The sequence below is a fragment of the Pristiophorus japonicus genome, chromosome 11, assembly GCF_044704955.1.
Source record: "Pristiophorus japonicus isolate sPriJap1 chromosome 11, sPriJap1.hap1, whole genome shotgun sequence".
NCBI classification, from domain to species: Eukaryota; Metazoa; Chordata; class Chondrichthyes; family Pristiophoridae; genus Pristiophorus; species Pristiophorus japonicus.
Genome location: NC_091987.1, coordinates 201358015 through 201384679, shown reverse-complemented (window position 1 = coordinate 201384679; position 26665 = coordinate 201358015). Strand labels below are relative to the sequence as shown.

At 41.3% G+C, this 26665-nt stretch overlaps 1 protein-coding gene across 7 annotated transcripts in view; it reads left to right on the top strand.

The window, feature by feature from the left end:
• LOC139276434 (uncharacterized) overlaps nucleotides 1-26665 on the top strand; it is a 133093-nt gene that overhangs the window by 57160 nt on the left and 49268 nt on the right. For 6 of the 7 annotated variants that reach the window (XM_070894422.1, XM_070894418.1, XM_070894419.1 and 3 more), the window contains 5 exons: nucleotides 606-1465; nucleotides 3357-3471; nucleotides 8711-8830; nucleotides 17263-17343; nucleotides 22735-22853. In XM_070894422.1, coding sequence (XP_070750523.1) covers nucleotides 606-1465; nucleotides 3357-3471; nucleotides 8711-8830; nucleotides 17263-17343; nucleotides 22735-22853 — 1295 coding nt within the window. The remainder of the gene's footprint in view (nucleotides 1-605; nucleotides 1466-3356; nucleotides 3472-8710; nucleotides 8831-17262; nucleotides 17344-22734; nucleotides 22854-26665) is intronic. The other variant, XM_070894421.1, reaches the window with a different exon arrangement.

The following is a 26665-nucleotide window of genomic DNA, read 5'->3' as shown; positions in this document are numbered from 1 at the left end:
ACCTAAAAGGACAAGGGCAGCGGATGCACGGGAACACCATCACCTCCAAGTTGCTGTCTGCGTCGCACACCATCCTGACTTGGACATAAAAGTTTGTTCCTTCATTGTTGCTGGTCAAAATCCTGGAACTCACTGCCTAACAGCATTGTTGGTGCACCTTCACCAGGCGGACTGCAATGGTTCTCGAAGGTGGTCCACGAGGACTTTCTCGGGCAACTAGGGATGGACAGTAAATATTGGCCTTGTTAGCCATGCCCATGTCCTAATAATGAATATATTTTAAAGATTGTTTAAGTATGTCTGTAGAACTGTACCGCAGATTGAGTAACTGCCTTTAGGAGAGTAGGGAGAAGGAAGAAGAAGAAAAAAGATTTCATTTGGGTGGATAAAATATTTTAACTATTGCTCTAGCAAAGGGCTGATTCAGGTATCGTAGGCCAAGTGGGCTCCTCCTGTACTGTAAACTTCTTTGATTCTATTTAAGATATAATTTTGGATAAAATATTTTTAGTTGGATTCAGTTCATGTTGGACTTTTATTAAATTTCTCGTATGTTGAATTACATATTTAAAATTCTGGTTTTAAAATAAGACTTTATTTTGCAGATTCCTTTCTTGTCATTGATCTTCAAAACTAGCAGCTCTGAGTCTGAAAATGATAGTCTTGACAGGTTAAACCACGGTCAGAAATCAAAGATGTCATCTGAAGGTGATAATTCTGATTCAGAGTCAGACTCTAGTTTGAAACAAAACCAAAGAGATATTGCAATTCCATGTAATTCTGTGGAATCTGATAACTTGGAAAAAACTCTATCTGCATTTGTGACAAAAACGTCATCCTTCCCCTCTGCGGATCTTGGACAAGTGGCATCCTCGCCTACGGATCTTGGAAAAGCTGAGCCCTCGTCTTGTACAGCTCCTGGAAAAGCTGAGTCCTCGTCTTGTACAGCTCCTGGAAAAGCTGAGTCCTCGACTTGTACAGATTCTGGAAAAGCTGAATCCTCACCTACAGATCTTGGAAAAGCTGAGTCTTCATCTTGTACAGCTCCTGGAAAAGCTGCAACCTCACCTACGGATCCTGGAAAAGCTGCATCCTTACCTTCTACATATCCTGGAATAGCTACAACCTCACCACCTACAGATCCCGGAAAAGCTGCATCCTCACCGTCTACATATCCTGGAATAGCTACAACCTCACCACCTACAGATCCCGGAAAAGCTGCATCCTCACCTCCTACGGATTCTGGAAAAGTTGTGTCCTCACCTACAGATCCCGGAAAAGCTGTATCCTCACCTTCTGCGGATCCTGGAAAAGCTGCATCCTCACCTTCTGCGGATCCTGGAAAAGTTGCATCCTCACCTTCTACAGATCCTGGAAAAACTGCATCATCAACATCTACAGATTTTAGAAAGGACATGTTATCACCCTCTGTATCCTCAGTAACGCAGCGATCATCTTATGAAAGGTAAGTATTCAAACTGAGCATTTTGTAAAAATTAATTCCCTCTCCGGCGCTCAATTTTTAATCTATGTTATGGAGATTACTTTTTTGAAGACAAAAAATGGTACCGTAAGATTTTGGGTGCTTCACTGGGTTTTCACCCATCCTAGTACATAATTCCTCCATCAGACACCGAGGGGCTTCATTTTGTTAGCGTCCTGAACAGGGCGCAATTCCAGTGGCGCGTAGCGAAGTCATGCCAGAATGGAGAGGCCTTAGGAACAGTCTTAATCGTCATCATAATCCAGGCTGGTTGTGGGCACCAATCTGGCTCCCCGACACAGCTCATTTGTCTGGTTCTTTGCAGTTTTGGCCAGTGTTGTGACCTTGGGTGGGGGTGGAAGGAAGGAGATCGGGAAATGGTCGGCCGCCAGCGGTTGAAATTGTTTTGTGGAACCAGAAGATGCATTCGTGCTTCACCCAGCTCCGCAAAGTAAACAACATTTTGAGTTTTGTAGCCTCTTTTGAGTAGCCAATGCTGGTCCCTGGCCAGGCAGCTCAAGACCCGGGAATATAGTCGGAGCTTGCGCATCACAAACTCCAACGAGACTAACTTAATTTAGTAGTCCGGCTCTGAAATTGGTGCAGGAACCTCGATTCAATATTGAAATAAGGCTTGCACATATTTGAGGTGGCCGCCAGAACCACTTTTTAAAAAAAAATGCCCCGACCAGTTTAGCAGTGGCCCATGCAGTTTGGGTCTTTGCAGCACAGTGAGCAATACATCTGTTAATATTCTGTGCTTCAACATTAGCTGTTATTCTGATAGCTTCAGTTATTATTAGATAATTACTGAAATTCATCATTCTTATTTCCTTTAAATATAATTGATGTAAGTTTTTCCTGCATATATTTATTTATTCCATCATAAGTAATAACTTTTGACCATGTTTATGATTGAACCAAAATTCTAAGTAGTTTTTTTTTCTATTTGATATTCCATTGTGGAACTTTACATTTTGTATTTATATTTACGTGCTTACAAGTTTAACCCTGTTAAATATTGCACTATAGTTGAAAGAACTTGCGTTTATATAGCGTCTTTCACGACCTTAGTACATCCTACAGCACTTTGCAGCCAATTAAGTACTTGTGAATTGTCGTCACTGTTATAATTTAGGAAACGTGGCAGCCAAATTGCGCTTGAGGGCATCCTGAGGCCGTGAAAGGCGCTACATAAATGCAAGTCTTGTTTCTTGTTTGAGTCTAATCACTGGGTGTGGGCAGGCAATTCTACCATAAGGGTGTTGGGCCCAAGCCTGATCCTGTCCTCACCTGTTGCTCAGATGTGAATTGGAAGCAGGTTGCTGGCTGACTTGTGTGTTTTTTTTTACACCTGCCCAGAGGCACTGAGGTCAATGGTAGCAGCCTACTGATGTGCTGGCTGACATCAGCTCATTCTGCTCAAACTGGGGATTGAACTTGAATGGTTGAATTTCACATTCAATAATGCAAAGTGGGGAAGTAACTTAAGCAGGTTAAACTTACTGGCGGTGAAGTTTGATGGTTGCAATATTTAAAACGGCTCCTCGAAATTTCCATATACCTGTACTTTTAAGTAATTGTAACTTGAAAATTGTTTTTTTTATGTAAAAGATGAAGACCCAGTGTTTGTCTCACTCTCATGAGTCAGTTTAAAACTGACAGCCTGGAAACAAGCACTTTTGACTGTCAAATCATAATCCAAATCATTAGGATATTTATTGTTGTACTAATTTTGTGATTTAAAAAAACAACTTTTTGGAAGGAATTCTTTATCTCCATCAATCATGATGAAATAGTAAATGTAATTTTTTATGTAATTTGATGTCATTTTTTCCTATTTGAAGTGCTTGTCACATTCTTTATATTACAGTGGTCTAATGTCTGAGGAAATGGACCAAGTTAGCAGTGAGAGCAAGCAGCACATGTTGTACATTGCAAACAAAGTGCATCAGGAAGAGCAAAACAAATTGGATGCGAGTTCAGAGGTAGGAACAGTGAGAAAAGAATATGTGTGTGAAATTCTTAGTGAAGATATTTGATTTGTATTTTTCACTTTCAAGACACAACAGGCTTACTTGAGAATCTATGGGCTCAATTTTCCCGAGTGATTTGCACCGTTATTTTGGAGCAGGCTGCTTTTTTGGCCTTGGTTTAAAAAAAAATCCAGTTTCCCCAATCAATTTGCACCAGCGCAATTCAGTTACGATTTTTTTAGGTGTTTTTTTTTCAGCCAAAGGGAGCGTAACCTGCCACCCGTGCCAATTCTGGCCATTTAGGCAAGTTTGGCCAGATGAGAGTTACTCCAGTTCTGCTGAGGCCAGCGTATGTGGCCTCTGCAGAAAAATCTTCCGGAGAGTTATTCAGCGCAGGTAAGGAAATCGGTGTAGGTAAGTGCAGCAGATGCCCGGACAGCAGCAGTAGGAAAAGTAAGAGAGAGAGCTTGGGAGGTGGAAGGGAGTGTGGAGGGGGAAAGAGAGGAGGTGGGGGGAAGCCTTTCGGGTGTAGTTAGGTGCGGGGACTGGGAGGGAGGAGGCCATTCGGCCTAGGCTAGTGGCGGGGATCGACCGGCAATCCCTTCAGCCTGGGCTAGGGGAGCGGGATTGGGAGAGCACTCGGGGCCAGGGTCGAGCGGGGGAGCGGATCGGCCAGCCCTTCGGCCTGGGCTAGGAGCGGGGAGCGAGACCGGGAGGGCACTCGGGGCCAGAGATGGGTGGGAGAGCGGATCGACAAGCCCTTCGGCCTGGGCTAGGGGCGGGGGACTGGGACCAGTAAGGCACCCGGGGGTGGGGGAGCTGGACCGACACAGGCAAGGGGCTAGGGGCGGGCTAGAGATTTGGGGTTCAGCTACAAAACAAGCTGTGGGGGGAGAGAAGGGAGAGATGGCCGATCAGAAGGCTTGGTGCCCGGGGAGGGGAGGGGGAGGGAGAGAGAGGTCACTTCTGTAATGTGTTTTGTTAATGGAACATGATTCAGCTTTAATGCTCTCTCACAGTTCTCCTACTCTCACACACACAACTGGCTCTTCAAAAATGGCCGATTGCCAAATCCGAATAGTACTGAGCATGCGCGCGTCCATTGAAATGACGTCAAAAAATTTTTCCCTATGCGCAGAAGGCGTGGCTTCGTTTTTTTGGTGCAGACAGCATGCTACAATCCTCCCTTCCCGAGGCTGCGCGGCTCCAAACTTGATTCTCGACCGGGGAAACCTTGGAAAAATATTTATGGCGCATTTCTAGCCTAAAAAACCCAGCGTAACTCTGGCAATACGCCAGAAACCGGGCTTGGGGAAAATTGAGCCCTATGTTTGAGTTGAACCTCAAATTTATCAAAAAATACTAATTCAACATATTCTAAACTGAAGCTCTTAAGTTATAAAAGCATCAGATAGTACATATGAAATTCCTGTGACCAGTAATTTATTTTAACTGATAGATTTTGTTTGGTTTTTGACACATGGAATATAAGTGGCATAATTTGCTATAAGGAAAAAATCATTCCTTTCTTGTTGCTGTTTTAAGTTTGTGTTCAGGATCTACACAGAATTTTAATATGATGAAAAAGCATGAGATAGAATGAGAATGAAAATGAAACAATTGGCAATAGTTTTCTGTAATATTTAAATCTTGGTACAGAGGCCTTGTTGATATATGTAATTGCGTAGTGGCTAAAAGCAGAGCCGGTAAAGAGAATTCTAGGCCACCAGCTACCCAGACAGTAGTTTGTTTTTCTGGGTGACTCCAAATCAACTTTCAGATCACTCCAAGCTCCAACTCCTTACCACAATGAATGGAGCTGCCCCCAAGGTCCAAGCAATCCTTCCTGTAGTTAATGGCACTGAAACGGGCCTGAAGGTAAGGAAACCCAAAATGGTGGGTCTCCACTGGACAACAAATGCAATAGTATTTTAATTAAGGTGGTTAAAAGAATAAAATCATCTATTATTTATAGTCTTGTGCAGAAAATACTTAACCCCTAGAGTCTCCTTCTCTGTAATTACCGGAAAGTGGATGTTATTTGTCAATGATAACACTCTCCTTGATTCCACGTGAATCAATTACCCACAGATAAGTTTTTCTACTGATAAAACAAATTTGATTACAAACAACTAATTGTATTTTTTTTGCTCTTCTATACTTAACCAGAAATTCCATTAATTCTGCCTGCACACCATGTGTTAATATATAGCTTTTATTTTATGTCTTCAGATCTGTTTGCATTCTGCCTGGTTCTTGCACCTCCCTTTGTCTCTGCTTCTACATTTATTCTGTACATATATAAAATATGTATGGGAGTGTGTGTGTTTTTATATATCTCATCCGGATCCTGGAAGTAAAAATGTTAAGGTCATGACCATCACATCGTCATGGAGTTATATATGAGGACAGAATCATACAAATTTTAGTTCTCAGTGCAGTAATAAAAAAAGAATGTACATCCAGACGATGCAGCTTTTATATTATAGCATTGAAACTATAGGTCTTAACTATTCAAACAATTAACACTCACTTGGACTCGTTAACAGCTTTTCTATTATTTTTGTCCTGGAAATGCAGTTCCTTGAGTTGTAACAAAAATTATTTAAACAGAGCATCCTTTTAGCTTACCTGAAATTGGCATACAGTAAATAAAAAGTCTGCTGTTTTTCTTTTTGAAAGAGAATGCGTGTACTCGATATGGAATAGACCTTGTTTTAGCCGCATAGTTATATGGAAAATCATATTTGGTTAATGCCTTTTATCTAAAGAACTTAAAAAAAAAATTATCTTAAACTCTGTTATAATGTAGGAAACATGGCAGCCAATTTGCACACATCCAGGTCCCACAAACAACAATGTAATAACTAGATAATCTGTTGTTGTGATGTTGATCGAGGAATAAATATTAACCAGGACACCAGGGATAACTCCCCTGCTCTTCTTTGAAATAGTGCCATGGGATCTTTTATGTCTACCTGAGAGGACAGACAAGGCCTCGGTTTAACGTCTCATCTGAAATACAGCATCTCCGACAGTGAAACACTCCCTCAGTACTGCAGTACGGAGGATCAGCCCAACCTTTTGTGCTCAAGTCTCTAGAGTGGGACTTGAACCCACAACCTTCTGACTTAGAGGCATGAGTGTCACCAACTCAGCCACGACTGACACTGGTTTCTGGTTTGATCCCTTGTGTGTGTTCTGTTAGCTAAGATGACCAACACAACAGTGGAGGCATCACATTCGGCCTTACTGTCTCCAGGCTGAGGAAAGGAGCATTGGCTGGAGAACATTCTACTCCTGATTGCCAGTGAGTCTTGCATATGTCTGGATGCGGGGAAAGGAATAGAATCCAGCTTGGCTGTGAGGGCCCCTTAGTGGAATAGCCTACTTATTGACTCACTGTCAAAGCTTGCACTTGGGTGAGGTATTGAAGGACCACTATCCATACAATGAAAAGAAAAAAAGAAAGACTTGCATTTATATAGCGCCTTTCTTGACCACTGGATATCCCAAAGTGCTTTACAGCCAAATGAAACACTTTTTTGAAGTGTACTTACTGTTGTAATGTAGGAATGGTAGCATAGTATGAGTGCCTGCGTTTAAGCAAAGAGAAGTAAAGGGTAAAATTAACGATTGGGAAATTGGAGAAAAAAATAGCGGTGCACTTTAGTCTCAAAAAAATTGCAAACATTTGGCAGTTTATCCTGGCAGCTCAATGGAGTTTTAAACCACTAGAATCATTGGCTCCTTCGCAGGAAAAATAACACAGTTGGCAAGTAATTATCAAATGAATCTGATGAGAGAGAAAGTTTAAATTTACAGTATGCCGTGCACTACAAATATGAGTACCTAATTGACTTAAAACAGAAGTTTCAATGTTTAGTTTACTTACAGCTGAGATAATGTTAAGCAGACGCACCAGCTTCACAATTCATCTGTGAAATGTACTTCTGTTCCAATGACGAGAATTTTTATTCGGATGGACTTTATATTTATAATGAATCGACACCTACACCCCTACCCCCCCTGACTTTGTTGCTTGAACGGGACACGCAAGTTCAGAAAAATGCTCAATGCAGAGATTTCTGAATGACATTTGAAGTGAGGCCAATTATTTTTTCCCCTTCCTTAGAGGGCAGTTAGAAATTCTGGATTTGTCACTGGAAAGTTTCCAATAACATGACGTTATTCCCAAAAATTAAACGTCCCCTTTTCATGTTCTATTCTTCATCGTGGTTGGTTGTTGATGGTTTTTTTCACATTTCATGTTTAAAAGTCAAAAAAATCCTTCAGTTGCCATTCACAGATCTAGAATTTTGGCGTGAATATCAGCAGTGTGTTCCCGAAATGACTTCGGTTTCAAATTTTCAATCCTTTTAATAAGGATATAAAATGTAATCTTCTGTTTAAAGATAGCAGGATTCGGACTACCTCACACCCTTTTTGTCCAGGAAAAGAAAAGTTGCTACAGTTATTGAACACTGGCCAAGACTAAACACACGCAGAAATTCCATGACCCCAGATGAAAGCTTTGCTGGCAGGGAGCATGGGTTGGAGAATCATAACAGCAATATTGTAACCCTATCTGCCTGCCAATACATGGTTATCATTCCCAAAGAGGGATGACTATGAAACTCTCAAATGCCCTCTCGTCTGCCTCATCCGAGTGTTTTTGATCACTTACAGATTATTTTAGATACCTGAGGAATTATCTTAGAATTACCTAATGGACTTAGTTTTCTATATCAATATAGAAAAAGATTTGATCCTCAAGTGATTTAAATGCAGCATTTTTATGCTATCCATGTATCACTTTGGCTTTTTCGGCATGGTAAAGATATACCTCACTTTATAAAGAATTAGTTCATGAATGTAAAGATTGTGAATAAATTGTTACAATAGAAAATAATAGGTTATTATAACAACGGTCTATTTATAAAAGACAGCACAGGCTTATTGCTTTAAACTTTTAAACTATACAGTGGTATAGTGTTAAATGCACTCAAAAGCCATCAGTTTTCAAACTATGTTTCCATAGAAGTAATTATGTTTTACTATTGCTCTTGGCTCAGAAGTCAACGTAATATATTCTTTTATTCAAATGGTGGTCCCTGTGATCATTGGACTAATGCTTTTGTAAAATACAGCCGTTTTCATGAAGGCAAAATAAGAAAGGATTAGTCTCATTATTAGTCCAAATCTGTTTTTTAATCAGTTTAAGTTACTGATCAATTTCTTTGTGTTACAGGTGGAAGAAAGATCACTAAAATGCAAACTGAAGGAAGCCTCTGAGGCATTGATGGCGTCTAATTTTAGAAATGCTCAGGAGAACTATTTGAATGCCCTTAAACTAATAAAAGAAAAAAAAGTAAGTTTTACTGTCGGAATGTAAAATACTACTTGTTTCGATGTTATGACATATCACTCATTAGGCCAGTGCAATCTTGCAGACTGGAGGATTTCCTATGAAACTCTTGCTTACATTTTGACTTTATCTTCCCATTAATTGATTTTAAAAATCTGATGAAAGGAAGTAACTTCCTTTAAAACATTTGTCTTCCATTCAGTCACGTGCATTTATAAATGACACCAAGAACCCTATAGAACTGTTGTACATTTTTTAAGAGACCAAAACAAACTTAATAGATAATGGCAGAAACTTACCTCTATTAGGAAACATTCACCATCAGTCTGTAGATGGTGACACACAACCATATTTTAGCTGCTTAAGTAAAGGTAGTTGAACCAGTCCAAAGCTAAATGAGAAGTCTTCATGTGTATAAAATTTGTTGAGAAGTGTTGTGCGATTCCTCAGTGAACAAAATACATGTTGCTCCTAAAGGTAATCTTTTCTCAGGTTTCATTGCTGTGGGTGAACACTGTATTTTTATAACAAATTCCTTTGAAAAGGCCACAGATGTTTTCAAGTATTGTACTCTTTGTTGTATTAGAGCCACTGTATCTTTCATTACCAATATATAGAAATGCAAAAGTTATTTAATCCACTGTATTTTTCTTGCCATAAATTATTGTGCAATTCCAGAAGTTAGTAAATCCAAACTACCTTTCAGACAGCCAAGTATGGTCTGTCTTTTAATGATGCAAAAGTTCAATTCGACTGTGTATCCAATTGCACGAGTTGTACTTTGGATCAGTGTGCATGTTTCTAATATTTGCAATGTTGAAATTGGCCCTTTTATTTTGTGGTTTTACAAATAATCCATTTTATGTATAAAGTCTAGTTTTCAGTCTAGACTATCACTGCAATCAGGAACCTATGTTTTTCCTCAGAAATGACCTGGGTTACATGCTTCTGAGGATGCTTGCAAGGAAGCAAGCGTTTCATGGTAAAAATGGTCAAACATTGACCCATTGCTGAACTGTTTCTTCCCACAGAATCTTAAATTGGAGTTGATTTAATTTAAAAAATATAAAATGAGTAGACCAATTTAACTTCAAGATTATTATTTTGTTGCATTTTATTGAAATTACTTGATCTGTGATATTGCGCACAGACAAAAAAGTGTACATCACTCTCTGCTCGTGTCGCTAATTTTTTCTGGCTGTCTTTTACTCTTGCTATGCTCTAAAATGCTTTATAGCTGAATTCATAAGAACATAAGAATTAGGAACAGGAGTAGGCCATCTAGCCCCTCGAGCCTGCTCCGCCATTCAACAAGATCATGGCTGATCTGGTCGTGGACTCAGCTCCACTTACCCGCCCTCTCCCCATAACCCTTAATTCCCTTATTGCTTAAAAATCTATCTATCTTTGACTTGAAAACATTCAATGAGCCAGCCTCAACTGCTTCCTTGGGCAGAGAATTCCACAGATTCACAACCCTCTGGGAGAAGAAATTCTTTCTCAACTCGGTTTTAAATTGGCTCCTCCGTATTTTGAGGCTGTGCCCCCTAGTTCTAGTCTCCCCCACCAATGGAAACAACCTCTCTGCCTCTATCTTGTCTATCCCTTTAATGATTTTAAATGTTTCTATAAGATCACCCCTCATCCTTCTGAACTCCAAGGAGTAAAGACCCAGTCTACTCAATCTATCATCATAAGTTAACCCCCTCATTTCTCGAATCAGCCTAGCGAATCGTCTCTGTACCCCTTCCAAAGCTAGTATATCCTTCCTTAAGTAAGGTGACCAAAACTGCATGCAGTACTCCAGGTGCGGCCTTACCAATACCTTATACAGTTGCAGCAACACCTCCCTGCTTTTGTACTCCATCCCTTTCGCAATGAAGGCCAACATTCCATTTGCCTTCCTGATTACCTGCTGCACCTGCAAACTAACCTTTTGGGATTCATGCACAAGGACCCCCAGGTCCCTCTGCACCACAGCATGTTGTAATTTCTCCCCATTCAAATAATATTCCCTTTTACTGTTTTTTTTCCCAAGGTGGATGACCTCACACTTTCCGACATTGTATTCCATCTGCCAAACCTTAGCCCATTCGCTTAACCTATCCAAATCTCCTTGTAGCCTCTCTGAGTCCTCTACACAACCCACTTTCCCACTAATCTTTGTGTCATCTGCAAATTTTGTTGCACTACACTCTGTCCCCTCCTCTAGGTCATCTATGTATATTGTAAACAGTTGTGGTCCCAGCACTGATCCCTGTGGCACACCACTAACTACTGATTTCCAACCGGAAAAGGACCCATTTATCCCGACTCTCTGCTTTCTGTTCGCCAGCCAATTCTCTATCCATGCTAATACATTTCCTCTGACTCCGCGTACCTTTATCTTCTGCAGTAACCTTTTGTGTGGCACCTTATCGAATGCCTTTTGGAAATCTAAATACACCACATCCATCGGTACACCTCTATCCACCATGCTCGTTATATCCTCAAAGAATTCCAGTAAGTTAGTTAAACATGATTTCCCTTTCATGAATCCATGCTGCGTCTGCTTGATTGCACTATTCCTATCCAGATGTCCCGCTATTTCTTCCTTAATGATAGTTTCAAGCATTTTCCCCACTATAGATGTTAAACTAACTGGCCTATAGTTACCTGCCTTTTGCCTGCCCCCTTTTTTAAACAGAGGCGTTACATTAGCTGCTCTCCAATCCGCTGGTACCTCCCCAGAGTCCAGAGAATTTTGGTAGATTATAACAAATGCATCTGCTGTAACTTCCGCCATCTCTTTTAATACCCTGGGATGCATTTCATCAGAACCAGGGGACCTTTCTACTTTCAATCCCATTAGTCTGTCCAGCACTACCTCCCTAGTGATAGTGATCATCTCAAGGTCCTCCCTTCCCACATTCCTATGACCAGCAATTTTTGGCATGGTTTTTGTATCTTCCACTGTGAAGACGGAAGCAAAATAATTGTTTAAGGTCTCAGCCATTTCCACATTTCCCATTATTAAATCCCCTTTTTCATCTTCTAAGGGACCAACATTTACTTTAGTCACTCTTTTCCGTTTTATATATCTGTAAAAGCTTTTACTATCTGTTTTTATGTTTTGCGCAAGTTTACCTTCGTAATCTATCTTCCCTTTCTTTATTGCTTTTTTAGTCATTCTTTGCTGTTGCTTAAAATCTTCCCAATCCTCTAGTTTCCCACTAACCTTGGCCACCTTATACGCATTGGTCTTTGATTTGATACTTTCCTTTATTTCCTTGGTTATCCACGGCTGGTTATCTCTTCTCTTGCCGCCCTTCTTTTTCACTGGAATATATTTTTGTTGCGCATTATGAAAGAGCTCCTTAAAAGTCCTCCACTGTTCCTCAATTGTGTCACCGTTTAGTCCTTGTTTCCAGTCTACTTTAGCCAACTCTGCCCTCATCCCACTGTAGTCCCCTTTGTTTAAGCATAGTACTCTCGTTTCTGACACAACTTCCTCATCCTCAATCTGTATTACAAATTCAACCATATTGTGATCACTCATTCCGAGAGGATCTTTTACGAGGAGATCGTTTATTTTTCCTGTCTCGTTACACAGGACCAGATCCAAAATGGCTTGCTCCCTTGTAGGCTCTGTTACATACTGTTCTAAGAAACAATCCCGTATGCATTCTATGAATTCCTCCTCCAGGCCTACTCCCTGCGATTTGATTTGACCAATCGATATGTAGGTTAAAATCCCCCATAACTACTGCCGTTCCTTTTTCACATGCCTCCATTATTCCCTTGATTATTGCCCGCCCCACCATGAAGTTATTATTTGGGGGCCTATAAACTACGCCGACCAGTGACTTTTTCCCCTTACTATCTCTAATCTCCACCCACAATGATTCAACATTTTGTTCATTGGAGCCAATATCATCCCTCACAACTGCCCTGATATCATCCCTTATTAACAGAGCTACCCCACCTCCCTTCCCTTCCTGCCTATCTTTCCGAATCGTCAGATACCCCTGTACGTTTAATTCCCAGTCCTGGCCACCTTGCAACCATGTCTCTGTAATGGCCACCAAATCATACCCATTTGTAATGATTTGTGCTGTCAACTCATTTACTTTATTTCTAATGCTGCGTGCATTTAGGTAGAGTGTTTTCATCCTAGTTTTTAAACCATGATTTTTAGTTTTTACCCCTCCTGCAGCCCTTTTATATTCAGTGGCCCTTTTTGTTTCTTGCCTTTGGTTTCTCTGCCCTCCACTTTTACTCATCTCTTTTCTGTCTTTTGTTTTTGTCTCCTTTTTGTTTCCCTCTATCTCCCTGTATTGGTTCCCATCCCCCTGCCATATTAGTTTAACTCCTCACCAACAGCACTAGCAAACACTCCCCCTAGGACATTGGTTCCGTTCCTTCCCAAGTGCAGACCGTCCGGTTTGTACTGGTCCCACCTCCCCCAGAACCTGTTCCAATGCCCCACGAATTTGAATCCCTCCCTGTTGCACCACTGCTCAAGCCACGTATTCATCTGTGCTATCCTGCGATTCCTACTCTGACTAGCACGTGGCACTGGTAGCAATCCCGAGATTACTACTTTTGAGATCCTACTTTTTAATTTAACTCCTAGCTCCTTAAATTCGTCTCGTAGGACCTTATCCCTTTTTTTTACCTATGTCGTTGGTACCAATGTGCACCACGACAACTGGCTGTTCTCCCTCCCTTTTCAGAATGTCCTGCACTCGCTCGGAGACATCCTTGACCCTTGCACCAGGGAGGCAACACAACATACCATCCTGGACTCTCGATTGCGGCCGCAGAAACGCCTATCTATTCCCCTTATGATTGAATCCCCTATCACTATCGCTCTCCTACTCTTTTTTTATGCCCTCCTGTACAACAGAGCCAGCCACGGTGCCATGAACTTGGCTGCTGTTGCTCTCCCCTAATGAGTCATCTCCCTCAACAGCACTCAAAACAGTGTATCTGTTTTGCAGGGGGATGACCATAGGGACCCCTGCACTACCTTCTTTGTACTACTCTTCCTGCTGGTCTTCTATTCCCTAGCTGGCTGTGGATCCTTCTCATGCGATAAGACCAACTCACTACACGTGCCACTTATGTCATTCTCAGCATCGTGGATGCTCCAGAGTGAATCCACCCTCCGCTCCAATTCCGCAACGCGGTCCATCAGGAGATGGAGGCGGATACACTTCTTACACATGTAGTCGTAAGGGACACCGGAAGCATCCCTGAGTTCCCACATGGCACAGGAGGAGCATATCATGTGACCGATCTCTCCTGCCATGCCTTAACCCTTAGATACCCTTAAATTGGTAATAACAAGGTTACAGTTTACTTACTGATATAAAAATAAAAAGAGGAAAAGCTACTCACCAACACCAGCCAATTACTTATCCCATTGGCTGTGACGTCACCTTTTGATTCCTTTCTACTTCTTTTTTGCTTTCTCTCCCGCTGTAGCTGCACAAGTACGCCTTTATAGGCCACTCCGACGCTGCTCCCACCTCTCGCCAACTGCCGCTGACTCTCGAGCTCCCGCTGAGCCTTTATAGGCCGCTCCGACGCTGCTCCCACCTCTCGCCAACTGCCGCTGATTCCTCTTTGTCTCCAATACGTTGGTCGTTCTTTCTGCTACCATCTGCATATACCCCAATCTGTAGGCCTCATATCTGTTCCTTGACGGCTTTATTCAATTTCTTTTTTTAAGCCCATTTTAAGCAAGAAAATGACAGCCAGCACCTCAGAAGTGGGTACTGAGACTGGATGGGGAGAGATGCCACCTCTGTGGGGAAATGGAAACTAGGGCTGGAATGGAGTTGAAAAGAGGAACACAGAGAGAAAAATTTTATGGATAGAATAAATAGAAGAGGAATTCCCTTGAGGGGATGTATATTGTGGGAAAATCACAGGTTGGGAGGGAGTAGGAATACTTTGATCTTGATAATGGATCTGAGAAGAAGAGCATATAGGCATGAGGCAATATTGGTGAGAGAGGAACAGAGTATTGAGTGTGCAGGCTCGAGGAATGGATTCTTGGCCAGAGAGTAGAGCAATTGGACAAGATGCACAAAGGATCTACTCTTGCTGCCCTCCTTTTCCTCCTCTGTATGCTGTCCCCTAGTGACATCATCCACAGATATGGGATCAACTTCCACAACTACTTTGATGACACCCAGCTCTACCTCACCTCTCTCAATCCCTCCACTGCCTGTGTGGGGCCAGGCTGCTTATCCACCACAATTAGGAAGATCGAAGCTATAACGTTACACCCCTCCACAATGTCCGCACACTTGGCACCAATTCCTGGCCAATGTTTCAGGTTGAACCAGTCTGTTTGCAACCTCATTGTTCTATTCAATCCCGAGTTGGGCTTCCGACCTCATATCCTCTTCGTTACTAAGATTGCCCACTTCCACCCTTATGATCAACCTAGCTGCTGCTGAAATCCTCTTCTATGTCTTTGTCACCTCCAAACTTGACTAATCCAATGCTCTCTTGACCCGACTCTCAACCTCCACCCTCTATAAATTCCAGTTCATCCAAAACTCTGCTGCCCATAACATATTCTGCATCAAGTCCTGTTTGGCTATCACCCCTGCCATTGCTAACCTATATTGGCTCCCGGTCTCTCAATGGATCCAATTTAAAACCCTCATCCTCATGTTTAAATCCCTTCATCTCATCTCTAACCTCCTGCAGCCTGGCAACCACCCCTCCCCCAAAATCTTTGTTCCTCCAACTCTGGCCTTTTGTTCACCCCCAATCCCTGCGCCAACATTGGCGGCCATACCTCTCCCGTCTCGGTCCCATGCTCTGCAGTCCCCTGCCTGAGCTCTTCTGCTCTCCTTCCCTTTCTTCTTTTCAGACTTTCATTAAAACTCACCTATTTTTTTTTTACTCATACTAATTTCTTTCAGTTCCTCATTCTTGCCAGACCCTTGATTCTCTACTATTTCCAGGAGGTTTTTTGCATCGTTGAAGTATTACATTCCCATCACCACGTCCAATAGAACCCCGTGCCCCAGTAAATTCATTTAATAATTCTCGCCCTAGTTTTCAAGCACTTCCCTGATGTCACTCTATTCAACCCAAGTGATTTTGCATACCACCCTTTTTGCTTTCAGAAACCCTCTCAAAATTCCTTTATTTGCCTTTGGTCCCACACCTGAAAGATCTACATTTTACCCTTTCTTCCTCCTGCTCAACATCCACTGTTTGGAGCGCTATAGAAATGCAAGATTGTCTTTTTGTACAAACTCAATGAATTTAATAACATGAATGTCTGGAAGCACAGCATTGAAGTGTTGGCCTGAATTAACTATCAGAGATTTGTGGAGGTTTGTTTTCAAAATTATACATCATTTTTTAAGCATACACAATAGGGGAGATGATTCAGGGAAAGAGTAGATGCATTGGGACCTGTGGTTATGTTGCATTACATGAGGTCATAATTATCCTTGGCTGCTGTGACTCTTTATATAAACACATATTTTTGTGAGGTGGTGTAATTAGTTTTCCGTTCGTAATTAAATTTTTGACATTTTTGAGTTAATGGTATGTATTGTGTCCTTGATCTGCCTGAGTGTACAAATGCTGTAATCTTTTAACAGATGATGCCATGTGGGCATTGTCTCCTCTTGGATATGATTCTGATCATTTTTCAGGAATTAAAAAAAATGATATGGCTGTGATCAGGAAGATGTTCTTTAGACAACATTATTTCTGATCCCTCTAATTAAATAGGATATACAGCACAGAAACAGGCCATTCGGCTCAACCAGTCCATGTCGGCGTTTATGCTCCACTCTGGTTTCTTCTCGTCTTTCCTTATCTAACTCAGCAGAACACTCTATTCCCTTCTCCCTCGTATACTTATCTAAACGCCCCTTAAATGCATCTATACTATACTATTCACTTCAACCAGTCTTTGTGGTAGCGAATTCTACATGGTCACCACTCTCTGGGTAAAGTAGTTTCTTCTGAATTCCCTATTTGATTTCTTAGTGGCTATCTTATATTGATGGCTAGTTATGCTTTTCCCCACATGGAAACACTCTCTCTAATCTGTCAAAACCTTTCATAATTTTAATGACCTCTATTAGGGCATCTCTCAGCCTTCTCTTTTCAACAGAAAGGAGACCCAGCATGTGACCCTTTCCTGATATGTATACCCTCGCATTTCTGATATCGTCCTTGTAAATCTTCTCTGCACCCTCTCCAGTTCCTCTATATCCTTTTTATAATTTGGCGACCAGTATTGTATGCAGTGTATACCAGTGTGCTGCATCACTTGTTTAGCTGATTGAAATATGTTTCTGGTATTGTATATTTATCTGTAGGTGTGGACTGGAAAATTGCTATACCTACCGGATATTGGATTTTGGATATTGGACTGTTTATTAATTGCAATTGATTCTCTGTTACAGGTGTATAACTTGACCACTATGGAGTACATTCTTATCGAGTACGCCTGTGGATTGTCATTTCTAGGAAACAATTTAATTCAGGTACGCTCTTTTCTTACTTGCTGAAAGTGGGGAGGGTCTAGTCATTAAACCCCTTTTTAAAAAAAAACTTTCCTGATGGCCTACTGAAGAATGGGAATCCCAGTGTAGCATTAAAGTGTACAGCTTAGGCAGGTCCCAGATTTGACTCCTGGTATGTTCTATCTCTGCATCACCCAGCTTGTATGTCAGCATTGGGTGAGGAGAGAATTCAGGTTTGCTGCAATGCCCTCCATGGTCAAATGGCCTATAGACAGTCAGTATCTAGACTCCCACATAAAGAGTGACCACTCGGGTGAGGTACCACTGTCTCAGTGAGAGATGCGGAGGAAATTAGTCTCCCAAAAATCCATTAAGGTTGCCCTAGTGATACCTGAACCTGTTCAATTTTTTAACAAATCAAGCAGCAGGGCTCTTCTGATGGCTTACAGAGTTTAACCAGTTGTTAGCCAATATGTAGACTAGGAGGGTTCAATTACCTGTGCTAAATTAGCTGACATCGACTTGAGAGGCAAGAAAGGTGGAATGGTAATTGGCCTGAGCATCCCTGGGTTTGGCTAGGATGATCAATTGGGTTCCCTCTTCTGATCATTATCCAACAGCTGCTGCTGGAAGTGTGTGAACATGTTGAGTCAGGACAGGGTCGGGCTGTGTTGCCATATGATGAATTAGTCTGTGAGCACTCACTGTGGAGGCTTGCACGTGAAGAATGTGTGTGGATGAGGAGATAAAGGGAAAAAAATCAAAGACGTTAAATTGGCCAGCCATGCGTCTGTTTTTTCGGCGATATTTCGCCTTTTTTGATGGTAAAAGGTACTCACCTACATTGGCCAAAGTTGTGCGCCTACAGTTTTGAAATACGGCTGAAAAGCGGACCGCTGGCGTGCAACGCCAAAAGAAATGCGACCGCTTAAAATTGGCCGTTCGGCGCACCTGTAATTAGAAAGAAAAAAACCACCCGAGAAAACGCTGCATTGCAGCCCCAGAAATAGCGGTAAGTATGAAGACCTGCAAAAAAAAGTAAGTTAAAATTTTTATTTTTTAATTCTTTTTCAACGATTCGCTAGATGAGTGTCTTGTGAATGGTTTGTGATTTTTTTTTTGTTTATTGCAATTTTTTTGTGTGTTTTCTCCCCTCCCAGGACCTGCCTTTTTAGCAGTAATCGGCCTTGGGCTAAAGTTGGCAAGGATTGCAGTTTCCACCGCGAATCCTCATGTTACCGATTTTTACCATTGGGCACATTTTGTTGCCAATTTTACTCCTTTAAAAATAGCGGTATTTTTGGTGAAAAATGCCAGGGGGAAAACATTATCACCAAAAGACCAATTTCTAGCCTATTATAAGTTTTCCTTTTATACCTTAGTTATTTTTGTTCTGAGTGCTGAAGGAAGGATCAACTTGCACTTGCTGTGTTCTATCTGTACTGTGACTTACTCATGGAGTTTCCTTCTTCAATTCCAAATATTATTTCAATAAACTAATCTTTCTTCAGTTTTGATTTTAACTTGATGTTGAATGTTCTTTGGATAACTGACAAAAATCAAAAGTACTCAAATGTAAATGGATGGACCCTTACAGTTAAACTCGGCAAAAATGTGGATATATGTATTCTGCCACCTTGTATGGCAGCATTACGCTGGAATATTATACCCGTGGTCTTCAATAGATTAAGTACAAGATTTCTTTAGCAACTTTAAGAAGCCTTCATGATGGATCCACCACAGAAAATGGTCTTAAATTCTCTGATAATGTAAAGTCATCATCATAGGCAGTCCCTCAAAATCAAGGAAGACTTGCTTCCACTCTTAAAAATGAGTTCTCAGGCGACTGTACAGTCCAATACGGGAATTACAGTCTCTGTCACAGGTGGGACAGACAGTGGTTGAAAGAAAGGGTGTGTGGGGAGTCTGGTTACGTACGCTCCTTCCGCTGTCTGCGCTTGGTTTCTGCATGCTTTCGGTGACGAGATTTGAGGTGCTCAGCGCCCTCCCGGATGCTCTTCCTCCACTCTAAAGCAACTACAGTTGAGCGTCCCGAATCCGGCAACCTCGAGGCCGAGCCGGTGTTCGTGTTTTTCCAGACTTTGGAACGTCTTTCTGACGTCACAAATCCAGCTTCGGGTATTTCCGGATTTTGGAACGTCAGAATGGCCGGGGGTGGGGGGGTCGCTGTCATGGAGCTGTTCGGGCAGGCCCCGCCACCAAGGAAGTGTTCGGGCCAGCGGGTCCCGTCGCAGAGGAGATGTTAGGGCGGGGCCTCAAGGTAAGAGCGAGGTCAGCGGCGGCAAGGTGAGGCCCGAGATAAGGGCAGCAGTGGTCCCCAGGGTCGGCGGGTCTGGATTGCGGAACATTTTACGGATTCTGGACGACCCTGCCACCAATCGGTCCGGATTCCGGAACTCCGGACTTTTGGACGCTCAACCTGTACTAAAGCAACAAAATAAGGACACCAAATGCCACAGATTATTTTATTTCCAATACTTTCTAATAATGTCTTTATAATATCTGCTAGAGCTGAATGATTTGTTCATTTGTGATCTTCTTGACTACTTCCAATTGCCTAAAAGGATCGGAGAGGAATGTTTTCCCCTTATTAGGCCTGGAGTTTTATCTTTTTTTTGTCTCTCCCAGGAGATTACATGGCTCCGAATGGGGAGTTGTCAGTATTGAGACTAGATTGACCAGTGTGTCCATCATTTGTATCGGTTCATTTTGGTCTTCAAGGCAGCGGTGAAGCACTAAAATTGGTCTGAGCACCCCTGGTTTCAGAATAGGGGGAAAATATTGGTCAGAGTTCTTGCTTCTAGTTGCTGACTCTTATGCAAGTGCACTCATGGTTCAATAGCCTGCTAATGCTCACTCACATAGATAATGACCACTTAAGCATTGTTCTGGAGGGTGACTGGCACCAATCGTTTCACAGCAATATGTCAATGCCTGCATGAGAGAATAGAAACGGAGAAAATTGTTGAGAAAAAGGCATTGCTGAGAAAAATGCAGGGCCCAAGTTACATTGCTGGTTCTTGAATGTAAATGCTGTTGAATTTTAAGTTCAGAGAGCCAATAGAAAGGAATGAGAAAATTCCATCTGATCTCTTTAAAATTCAGTTTGCAGTTTCAGCAGTTACGCAGCAGCTCGTGTGAGGCTGACTCAATGTAACAATACTTTCTGAAAATTATTTCGAGCCATTTACCTAAATGCAATTCAGATTATTTCAAGGTTGTATTGTACTATACAATTTATATTGATGTAAAACTAAAACCACTTCACTTCAAGCCTGTAGTATAGTCGGTGTCTAAATGCTGCAATCTGTCCCTAATAGTTGAGCATTGTGCAACAATTTATATCTAACTGCTCCCTATGACCTATCCATCACTTGCACATTGTTGTGATTACATCAACCTGGTGAGTTGCATGAGAGCTTGAATATTTTACACTTTTTAATGTTGTGTTACTTTGTGAGCCAAAACTCTTTTGCAGTACTCGACAGTGTTTAAATTTCCATAACATTGTAGAGCTACTGAGTAAAAATGAGTTTTCTGATATAAGGAATTGTTTGTGTTGCGTTATCTAAAATTGCAATTGTTTTTGTCTGATTTTCAGACATTTGAATGTCTGGGCCTAATCAGCCACAAAATTTACTTGTCATCAGCTAAATTCATTAAGTGACTGTTTCTGTGTAGTCAGGATAGAAATGAACAGTGTTGTGTCATACTCTCGCAAACTCTCAGCATTGATCTTGCCAAGCAATTCTAGCGAATCAAGTGATTTGTATTTCAGGGAAAGGTGAAAATTATTCTCTGATGAAGTTCCACTTGCTTATCTGGGTCAGAGCTTCAGCCGGCAAGCACACTGAAATGTGAATTTTCCATTTCTCACACCAGCCATTCTTGTGGCATAAGTGAGAGTGGTTAATTGGTGGTTAATTATACGTAGCTTGTACTGTAAACTTGCATCCACCAGGAACTGGATTGAGACCAGCCAAACTAATATTATTTTGGGACAATTGTGAGAGAAGATTCGTGCCATCAGTGTTTCCTAGATTTGAACCCAATTTATGAAGGGGAAAAGCTTGTATTCTATCCACTGAACCGTTATGGTAATTTTGTTGTCCAATTGTGTGAAATTGGCCACTTATTGGACATTCGCAGGAAGCTGAAGACTGTGTGAGTGCTGTAAACACAGTCCAGCATCACACATTGAATGAGTTCTTGAAACACAATTGGATTTTTAATTTTTCCTCACATACTTTTTCCCTCAATTTTTTGACGGTGCTGATTCACTTACTGGGAGTATAGCACCTTTCTGGTTCGTTGCCTGAGTGGCCATTCTCTACCTGTGATTCAGGCTTCTTGACAATTGGCAGGCATCACAACCAAGCCCAATCTTGTTCTCACCAAAAGAAAGAACAAACTTGCATTTAATAGCGCCTTTCACAACCTTAGGATGTCCCCCAAACTGTTTTACAGCCAATTAAGTACTTTTGAAGGGTAGTCACTGTTGTAATTTTGGAAAAGTGGCAGCCAATTTGCGCATAACAAGCTCCCACAAACAATAACGTGATATTGACCAGATAATCTTGTTATAGTGATGTTGGTTGAGTGATAAATATTGGCCAAGAATGCTCTTCTTCAAAGTAGTGCCATGGAATCTTTTAGTCTACCTGAGAGGGCAGATGGGGCCTCGGTTTAACATCTCATCCAAAAGAGTGCACCTTCGACACGCACCTCAATACTGCACTGAAGTGTCAGCCTGGAATATGTGTTCAAGTCTCGAGTGGGACTTGAACCCACAACCTTCTGACGAGAGTGCTACCCACTGAGCCACAGAATTGGATACATTTACAGTTTTTCAATAAAGATTATTAGAGGCAAGAGATTTTCCCACAGGAAAAAATACATTTCTACATTTTGTTAAATATTTGTTCTGGGAGTAATTATTTGACCTCAATTTTTTTTAAGAACATTTTGTAAAAGAAAAATTGTTTAAAAATCTGTAAACTATAACGAAACACAAATGCACTTTTTAAATTGAAAAATCACCCATAACCAGGAGAGTGGTGCTACTGAATTTTTGGTCAACCGAATGAGTTATAGTTAAGATTTTTTTTCAGTAGAGTGGCTCCTACTATAGTTTTATGTCACATTTCCATTATTGATCACTGGAAGAAAAATTGTTCTGCTTACCAGTCACAAAAAGATCCACAGTCTGGACCGCAGCAACGTCAGACAAATGGAGTTTGTTAATGTGTTTAAAATATTGATTAAAATATATTTTAAAAAGTTTTTCAAAGGTATTGCAATTAAAATATTGAGTAAAATTTAAAGCCATCTAGTGATAGAGCATATGATGTGAAGTTGAAACTTTTTCCATGAATTTCTTTGTCTTCATAGGATATTTTGGAAGCTGAGCGACACTTTATGAAAATTCTTGAGTTCAAGGACGAAGATTCTAGTCACTTCAACTGCCTCTCATATTATGGTCTAAGCCGAGTCTTCCTCAAATGGAATAGGTAATACAGCTGTAGTTGCTTTCATTGTGAAAATCATCATTTCAGTTAGCGAAGGATGATTATTGCTTTGAACTTACTCATCCATTTTGTGAACAGATAGCTGTCCATGTTAAGCTTTGCTTTGTCTATATGCATGTGGATAGTGAATAACCTGATGGAACAAGTTTTTCATTAAAGCTCTTCATAACTCTAGAGAAGACAAAAAAATGCACCTTGCTACTCTGTTTTAAAGTTCTGTTTTAAAGAGCTTGGAGGGGAGACTGGTTCGTACCAGCCATGAAAGATTGAACTTGAACGGAAAAGCTCCCTTCCAAATTTCCTCATTCTATTTTGAAGATAGTGACTCATGATGTTGGAGCATGGTGTCATCACTCAAGTGCTATTCTTTATCTGTGATTTGAAGATCTGTGATCATATACACTCTCCAATTGCCTGGATGGCTGCAACATCAAGAAGCTCAACACCATCCAAGTTTGTCTACAAATTCCCGACAATTTAATTGTAGGGAGCATGATCTAGCCTTATTTGATGACAGCACATGCACACTTTCCAGCAGTAGTCACTGGATAGTGATGGGACAGGGTACCTGGATGAGCTAAATTGTTGTATTATACTTCCACCCTGACCGAGATCAGATAAATCAGCACAAACCAGGCATAGAATCTGGGATTTTCCTTTTTCTGCATTGTTCAAATCCACTGTTTGAAGGGAAGTTGCAATGATAATGTTCCCTTGCACCTGCTGGTCTTGTGCTTCTAGGTGCTGCCAAAGAAGCCTTGGCGAGTGGCTGGAGTGCATCCTGTAGATAGTATACTTTGCAGCCACGGTTCGCTGGTGGTGGAGGGTTGGATGTTTAGGCTAGTGGATGAGGTACCAATGAAACAAACTTTTTGTCTTGGATGGTGTTGAGCTTCTTGAATGTTGTTGCAGCTGCAGCCATCCAGACAAGTGGAGAGCACACAATCACACCTGAATTGTACTTTGTAGGTGAGGGGGAGGCTTTGGGAAGTGTGGTGTGCTGTTGCGATTAAGGTTGAAATGATGGAATTTTGGGGAGAGGGTTAATTTTAAAAAATGGCTTCTGTAAGATAAACTTTTATCACCCCTGTTGACATTTTTGAATCAAAAAGTTGGGGAGCCAAGAAAGATGATGAGAAAGAAAAAAGGTCAAAAATAAGTTGAAATGAGATTCAAATGTAATTTTTCAACTCTGACCATGAAAAAGTTTTTTTCCCCCTCAGAAATTATGAAAAACATTTTTTAGATTGAAACCATTTGTGTTAATGTCGCCATGGAAAGAATTTATTGACTGACTGTACCTTAATGTGAAGATATATTTTCTACAGTACACTGCCTGAAAGCCACTGTCTTTGTAGAAAAGTACTGGTCAACACAACATACCGATAGGATTATTTGTAATATACTGCAGATATTTAAAGACAGATGTATGTAATTACTATTTTTGAGATGTTGTTGTCATTGTTTCTCCCATTGTAACAGTGAATGTGTTTGAACCTCTCTAAGAACCAAACTACTTCATTTTCTGGAATGTAACTTGTTCAAAAGTTCATTTCAGGGGTGAAAAAAATAACTGAGAAATCAGTATTGTCACAAGCATCTGTGAAGAAATAAATTTAAAATACTTAAAGACATTAGGAAATGTTAATAAGATGCTGTTGGTGTGCACAACACCACAAACAGCTCGGTTTATATTCTGTCCAGATTGAAGGAATTAAAGTTTCCCTGTCGCTGTCATAAGAGACTTCTATATAAAATCAGTTGGAGTAGTTTCAATCCAGGCCCTTATGGATGTGAGTCACAGCCGAACTTTGCACATAATTTGGGGCACTGGGAGAAGACATGGGAAACAAAGGAACAGAAGGGAATCGGCCATTCGTCCCCTCGAGCCTATTCCGCCATTCAGTTGGATCATGACGGAATTGTACCCCATTTTATAGATTCCAATAACTTCCCCACAATTGATGTGAACTGATACGTCTGCATTTACCTTGTTTCTCCTTCCCCCCCCCCCCACCCCACCCTTCTTTAATAATGGAGTGACATTTGCAATTTTGCAATCCAAAGGCATAATTCCTGAATATATCTTCTATAAAGAGAGTGAAATGGAAAATAGAAAAAAAGTCTAGCCAACATAAAATTAAACCTTTCCAGTAACTTTCAATATTTTAATTACTGAATGAGAAGTTGAGCAGCGCTTTGTTTTTGATTCTGAAATTCATTCATCTTCTGCAACCTGCCAATAGAAAAAAGGATAGCTATATAAAATGCAGTATTCTGGCTTGTCATGGGTCTTAAAAAAAAAAAAAATTAAATTGTACTCCAGCTGATTTATCCTCTCCAGCGCCTCACCCCCGTCCTTGCCTGGTTCCATTCTTTTGATTTTTGATGATTTTTCCATTTACCCTATCGAGACTCATCTTTTGTTTCTTAAGTTGTCCCATTACCATCTCCTTTTGCCTTGCACCATCATCCCTTTTGTCTCTTAATCTCTTCTGCCTTCCACCCAATCACAAACCTTCCCTTTTATTCTTTCCTCCCCTTTCCCTGCCCCTACACTTGCTTAAAAACCTGTTACCTCTCTAACTTTTTCCAGTTCTGACGAAGGGCCATCAACCTGAAATGTTAACTCTGTTTCTTTCTTCATAGATGCTGCCTGACCTGCTGAGTATTTCCAGCATTTTCTGTTTTTATTTCAGATTTCCAGCATCTGCAGTATTTTTGCTTTTGTTTCCATTCTTTTCTATCCAGATGTCGCCAGAGAATCACCTGTAATGGCTTCTCTTCCCACTCCCGCACCGTTAACCTCCGGAGTCCCTCATGGATCCATCCTTGGTCCCCTCCTATTTCCCATCATCGTGCTTCTCCTTGGCAACATCATCCGAAAACATCCACATGTATGCTGGCGACACCCAGCTCTACCTCATGACCATTTCTCTCCACCTCTCCACTGTCTCTGATTTGTCACACTGCTTGTCCGACTGAGCAGAAATTTCCTCCAACTAAGTATTGACAAGACCGAAGCCATTGCCTTTGGTCCCCGCCAAAAACTCTTCTAGTAATTCCATTCCAACAAAATGCAAGACACCTTCGCAATTGTTCAAATTGCCACCAATTTCATCCCTCTCCCTTGCAACTGTCTGAGGCTGAACGAGACTGTTAGCATCTTTAGTGACGTATTTGACGCTGAGATGAGCTTCCAACCACATATCCACTCCATCACTAATACCGCCTATTTTCACCTCCCGTAACATTGCCCGACTCCGCCCTGCCTCAGCTCATCTGCTGAAACCCTCATCCATGGCTTTAGTACCTCTAGACTTGACTATTCCAGTACTCTGCTGGCTGCCCTCCCATCTTCCACACTCCATAAATTTGAGCTCATCCAAAACTCTGCTGCCTGTATTCTAACTCGCATCAAATCCCGTTCATCCATCACCCCTGTGTTCACTGACCTACATTTGCTCACGGTCTGGCAACACCTCAATTTTAAAATTCTCATCCTTGTTTTCAAATCCCTTCATGGGCTCGCCCCTCCCTATCTGTGTAGCTTCTTCCACAACCTTCCGAGATCTCTGAGCTCCTCTAATTCTGGCATCTTGTGCAACCCCGATTGTAGTCGCTCCACCACTGGCAGCCGTGCTTTCAGTTGTCTGGGCCATAATTTCTGAAATTCCCTCCCTACCTACACTTTCCCTTTAAAACGCTCCTTAAAATCTACCTCTTTGACCAAGCTTTTGGTCAGGTATCCTAATGTGGCTTTGTGCCAAATTTTATTCAATAACTCTCCTGTG